Source organism: Neophocaena asiaeorientalis, unplaced genomic scaffold, assembly GCF_003031525.2.
Source record: "Neophocaena asiaeorientalis asiaeorientalis breed wild unplaced genomic scaffold, Neophocaena_asiaeorientalis_V1.1 scaffold629, whole genome shotgun sequence".
Classification (NCBI taxonomy): domain Eukaryota; kingdom Metazoa; phylum Chordata; class Mammalia; order Artiodactyla; family Phocoenidae; genus Neophocaena; species Neophocaena asiaeorientalis.
The window spans coordinates 6,364,170-6,369,781 of record NW_020175468.1 but is presented as its reverse complement, the minus strand read 5'-3'; the positions used below and the strand labels follow the sequence as shown (position 1 = coordinate 6,369,781).

At 60.9% G+C, this 5,612-nt stretch overlaps 2 protein-coding genes across 2 annotated transcripts in view; both read right to left on the bottom strand.

Annotated features, from left to right (window-relative positions):
• The window catches only part of ARHGEF1 (Rho guanine nucleotide exchange factor 1), a 20,714-nt gene extending 19,453 nt beyond the window's left edge, over positions 1-1,261 (bottom strand). The window contains exon 1 of the mRNA XM_024768295.1: positions 1,107-1,261. The gene's annotated coding sequence lies outside the window, so the exon portion shown is untranslated. The remainder of the gene's footprint in view (positions 1-1,106) is intronic.
• Positions 1,262-2,363: 1,102 nt separating this feature from the next.
• Positions 2,364-5,612, bottom strand: part of CD79A (CD79a molecule) — a 3,453-nt gene continuing 204 nt past the window's right edge. The window contains exons 1-6 of the mRNA XM_024768596.1: positions 5,608-5,612; positions 4,757-4,765; positions 3,977-4,263; positions 3,566-3,684; positions 2,941-3,009; positions 2,364-2,811 (exon numbers count right to left, since the gene is read on the bottom strand). The exon at positions 5,608-5,612 is cut by the window's right edge and continues 204 nt beyond it. Of these exons, the coding sequence (XP_024624364.1) occupies positions 2,698-2,811; positions 2,941-3,009; positions 3,566-3,684; positions 3,977-4,263; positions 4,757-4,765; positions 5,608-5,612 (603 nt within the window). The 3' untranslated portion in view covers positions 2,364-2,697. The remainder of the gene's footprint in view (positions 2,812-2,940; positions 3,010-3,565; positions 3,685-3,976; positions 4,264-4,756; positions 4,766-5,607) is intronic.

The window sequence follows — 5,612 nt, the reverse complement described above, 5'->3', positions numbered from 1 at the left end:
AAATCCTACAGGGAACGTGGCAATGTGCATGGTCAGGGATGCTGGGGAGGACGTGTGGAGTCAGGGTGTGACGCCCGCCGGGGGTCGCGTCCCTCACCTGCTCCGGGTCGGAGGAGAAGCACCGCTGCTGCCAGAACCGAAGCCTCCGCGGGCCGGCTCTGGGCTCCCCAACCCCCGCCTCCGAGTCGCTCTAGCCACCCCAGAGTCCACCTTTGCTTCCAGCTCCACTGGATGGTTCCAGCCCCCAGACCAGTGCTCAATCCGAGAACACCGAGTCGCCCCGGCCCTTCGCCCCTAGACTGGGATCCCTACTCTGTCTTTCCGCCCTAACTTGGGACCGTTTGAATTCCCAACGCTCGTACATTAATTCTCCCCGCACTGCCCCCCACCCCGCCTCACACTTTCCGCTGGGGCCGCAAAGCAAAAATCCTGGGTTTGAGCATACCTTCCCATCTGACATGCAGTGGAACCTGGAAAAAGTAATTAACTCTCCCTGGGCCTCAGTCTTCCCATCTGTACAATGGGAAAAGATCCCCAGTTCTGTGCCCCTGCAACCCATCTCCCAGTGTATAACCCATGACCCAGAAAAAGACCTTTCCAAAAAATGCTTTCAAACGCGTTCTGCAACTTTCAGCTTCACAACGGCCTATGACCCTGTTATTGTCGTTTTTCCTTTTGGGTGGCTCTAAAGCATGCGGGGTTGGAGGACGGCGCTTAGCTGAAAGCACCTGCGAGTTCAAATCCCAACTCCACTCAGTCTCACGATGTATGTGACCTGGGACGAGTCGGTTTTACTCCCTGGGCCTCAGTTTCCCCACCTGTGCAATGGGAGTGATCATCCGTCCTCCGCCAGACAGTTGGGAAGCCTTGACCCCCGGCTCGCAGCCCTCATCTCACCTACTGGGCACTGAACAAGTATTAGTTCTCCTCTCTTTGTCCCCTTTGACAGATGGAAAAACTGAGGCCCAGGGAGGGGCGCCTGCTGGCTCAGCGGGGCCGGGAGGAGGCCCCTTCACTGCCGGCAGCGCCCAGCCCCCTCCCTCCTCCTCCCCACTTCCCCTAGCAGCCGAGGGGAGAGAGGCCGGGCGGGGCCAGGGACTGTGTACCTGGTGTCCGCGCGGGGAGGTGACCGGCGGGGCGCCCGAGGTCGGGCTCGGCGATCCCGGGCCCGGTGTCCCGGCTCCCGCTTCCTGGCTCTGGCGGGGCAGGAAGTTGGGGCGTTTTTCCGGAGGCCCCCGCCCCGCCGCCCCTCCCCGCTTCCTGCCCGCGCCCCGGGCCCGCCCGGCACCTCCGCCTCCTTCCCCTTCTCGCCGCCGGCCCCGCCCCTCCTTTCCCCGCTCCGCCCGGGACCCGCCCGACCTCTGCAGGCTTAGTCCGCCTGCCCGTCCGCAGGGCGCGGGTTTCACCTTTCTCATATGTGTCTGGCGTCGGCCATCACCTCCCTGGCGAGGCGGGGGGCCCTGCGTCCGCCTCAGTCTGCGCAGCAGCCGCCCCTGCTTTCCGTCTCTGTGTGTCTCTTGGTCTTCCTCTCTTTTTTTTTTGCCTCTGTGTGTTTCTGTCCGTGTTCCTCTCTTTGTGTCTCTCTCTTTTTCCGTTGAGGTCTTTCCCTCCCGCTCCCAGGCCCCTGCTTCTCCCCGTTGTCTTTTCAACTCTTTGTCACTTTCTTCCTCAGAGCCTTCTCTCCCCATCTCTGGGTCTGGATCTTTCTGCATCGCGAATCAGTCATTTCCCCAACTGTTGCTTTCCCTAGAGTCTCAAGGGTCAGCCTCTCGATGTCCATTTTTCTGTGGACCCTTCTTTCCTTCCTGTCTCTTCCTGCTGTCTCTCTGTCTCTCTCGGATGCCCTTTCTCCTCAGTGTCTTTCAATTCACTTGCTCTGTCTCTCCATCATTATCCTTGTCTCGATTTCCCTCCCCTGTCTAGCTCAGAAACTCTGTATCTCTGTCCCTCTCTGTCAACCGCCTCTGGATTTCCCCACCATCCCCAGTTTAGGGCCACAGACTCTCCAAATCCCGCTTCTACAAGTCCACTCCCAGAGAACAGGTGTGGCCATGGTCAGAATTTGGTACCAGTCTCACCAGACAGTCCACTGTGTCTTGGGGACTTAAATATGCATAAATGAATATGGTTGCCTGGGTCCCCTCTGTGTCCCCCTCTGCTCAGGCACATGGCCTGGGTTGGGGCCCTTCCCAAGACACTTCCTGGTTCTTCCAGGGGACAGCCAAGACTGGCTACCTGGTCCCAGGTGTGGGGAGTGGTCAGGAGCTGGGGGAGGAGGGGGCTGAGGTCTTGGACCTCTGGGTCCCAGAGGAGGAGGGGGAGTGGTCCCCATGAGATCCGTGACTCCTGAGAAGGTCTGCAGTTGGGAAGGATTTATTATCACTAAGTGGCCATGACAGAGCAGGGAGGGGGGAGGTGACACTAATGAGACTGCTACAATCAGCTCCCCTAGAAGCAGCGACTAAGGGCTCATTACCCGCTGGAGGTGGGGGGAGCCTGGGAAAGGCAGTAAGGGGAGGATTGAGTTAGGGTGTGGGGAGGGGATGAGGACGGTCTAGAGGGAAGAAGAGTGGCCACTCCCAAGGGGGAAGTTGAGTCAGAATACTCCCAGGAAAGATTGTGAAAAGAGAGCGGGTTCCAAGGAAGTGGGGTGAGACACGGTTTGGGTGCCCAAGCTGGTGGGGCAGCCCGGCTGGGTCACGGCTTCTCTAGCTGAACGTCTCCGATGTGGAGGCTACCCACATCCTGGTAGGTGCCCTGGAGGCCCCGAGAGATGTCCTCATACATGGAGCAGTCATCGAGGTTCAGGCCCTGGGGTGGAAACGGGGTGGTGAGCCTCAGGGCCCGGATGCCTGGGTCCCTGCTCCCCGGTCAACCTCAGGGAGGAACCCCGTAAGAGCCCCGCCCACAGACACGCACCTGCCCCCACCTTCCACTCACCTCGTAAAGATTTTCATCTTCATAGTCATCCTGGACATCTGCCCCGAATTTCATGTTCTGCCACCGTTTCTGTTGGGGGATTGGGAGCCTCCGTGAATGGGGGAGAGAATGTGTTTTCAGACCCTCATGGAGGCCAGGAGGTGCTTTACCAGAAAGGGTAAGGGACATGCCCAGAGCCACATGTCCTGTAAATGGCAGGTCTCTCTGGGTCCAAGCCAGTGCCCTTCGGGCTGTCGCCACTGCCTGTTCTTCTCCACAAATAACAGCAACAATAATAGTAAATGGCTGTAGCTGCCCCGTGCCCTAAAGAGAGACTGGTGCTGGCCAGAGACTCTGGGAGGACACCAGCCCCCACCTTCCCTGGCCTTGGCTCCATCTGGAGGCAACGGCACTCCTGGGTAGACGGGGAGAGTTGGACATCTCTGTGGGGGGCGGGGAATGTGAGGACAACCCTGGGGGGAGACTGAGCCAGGACGCCCCTCTGGGCCCAGCGCCATGTAAAATGCTTTCCTTCTATGAAATTCCTGACCCCCTCACAGCCCCTATGAGGCGGGGGCTGCCATTCTGTCAAGTTTTAGGCGGGACCCTCAGGCTCAGGGGGCCGCTGGTCCCCGGCGTGGCTCACCCTGAACAGCAGCAGCGTCCCAGGCACCACGGCGCATATCAGCAGTATGATCCCCTCGGCTGTGATGATGTTGTTCTTGGTGCCCTCTCCCATGTCCAGGAAGGGCCTGGGGAGTGGCTCTGTGAGGAGGGAGTGCCGCTCAGAGCCCAGCCCCTCGAGTCCTCCCCTCGCCTCCTGGCCACACCCGCATCGAGGCCCAAGACCACTGAAGTCCCCACCTTGCAGGTGAGAAAATCAATCGGCCACCGTGTGTGAGCCGGTGAGTGAGGATGCCCGAGATACAGGAGCTCAGGCACTGGCTCCACCCACCCCCGTCACAGGTGAGGAAGCCAGCGGCCCCAGCAGTGGCGTGGTGTGCGCTCACCACGCACGCGGAGGTGTGGCCCCAGCTGTGGGGTCCTGTGCACTCACCACGCACGCGGAGGTAGGTCCCACAGGAGCGCTGGACCTTCTGGCCTTCCTTGACCTGGCACCTGTACATGCCCCTGTGGCTCTTGGTCACCTGCTGGATGACCAGCTCGCCCTTGGGGCCTGGGCTTGAGAGCTCCATTATAGGGGGCCACGTGGAGTTGCCCTGGAGGATGTGCCACCATGTGATGTTGGGGTTGCTGCCGTTGTGTCTGCACAGGAGGCGGACCTCATCCCCAATGCTCACCGTCACCGATGGTGGGCCCCAGTCCACCCACAGGGCCTGGCACCTGGGGCCTGCGGAGAGGCAAATGCGTGAGGGACCGTGAATGGAGACACAGGCCCAGCCCGGCCCCTGCTTCTACAGTGCTCCTGGCTGTGTGTGTGCACGTGTGAGTGGCGGGGGTGTGTGTAGAAGAACGTGAGGGACACACTGCTGGGGGGTCCCCACTCGCCTCTCCAGAGCCACCTCCTGCCACCCTTTCCATACCTGCTCCGAGCTTCGGCCCCCCTGAGCTCACTGGCACTTGGATAGCCGGGTCCCCAGTGCTAGCAGTGCCTCTGGCCAGGCAGCTCCTTCTAGAATCAGTTTGGGCATCACCTCCTCCTGCAGGCCTTCCTAGATTATTTTCTCACCCCAGCCCCAGCCTGGCCACACACCTGGCGCTTTATATATTGGGTATAACTGTCACAGAACCTTTAGACGTCGGTTCTCTCATTATCCCATTTTACAAGTGGGACAGCTGAGGCCCAGGGCGGCAGGAGTGGCTCAGGGGTTCGAACCCTGGCCCCCTGGCCCTGGGCCGCTTCCTGCCGGTTTGTGAGTCTGTCCTGTCCTGTGACCCTGGGCCTGCCCCTTGTCCTCTGTTTGCGTAACTTTGTGTGTGTCAAGCTGGGGGCCAGGGGTGAGTTGAGCGTTTGGGCTGGGCTGGGCGTTAGGGGAGGGCCTCAGCTAGGTTGGAGGGAGGGGGCTGGGTGGCCCAGGCTTGGGAAGCCACAGTTCTTGTGCCACTCTCCCCTGCCTCCGCCCCCTCGCTGCCCTCGGGCCAGTCCACATGGCTGTCCGTGGCGGGAGGAGGAGAGAGGTGGCGGCAGAGGCAGCAATCTGAGGGTCACGGACTCCAAACTCAGCTCCCAGTGGAAATTTGGGGTGACTGGCCACCTCTCTAAACTCCTCCGTCAAATGGGGTGGTCACAGCCCTGCCAGCTGGCATTGCGTGGGAGAGGAAGGGGGAAGGTCACCGGCTCCCCCAGCACTGAGAAGGGGTTCCCTACGTAGGGGACGGTGACTGGGATTCAAGGCAGAGAAGGAGAAAAGCTTTTTCTCCCCCGAAACTGAGCACTACCCACAGTCCCCTCCCTGCCCCCAGCTCTGGAGCTCAGTCAGGGGCAGCCTTAGTTCCTTATTTTGATCTGGGGGGACGAGGGGGTGCGGAAGGTGTCTCTCGCCCTGCCTCCCCCACGGGGGATGCCCCTTCAACTTCGCTGAGCCCCCCTCCAGCCTCCCATTGGCCTGCTTGGGACGGTCAAGCAGATGCAGTTTCTACGGGGTCTTTTCTAGACCCCTCCTGCCAGCTCCTCTCCCGTCCCCACTGCCTGGGCCCTCTCAACAGTCTCCCAGTCCCCCCCCCCACCTCCC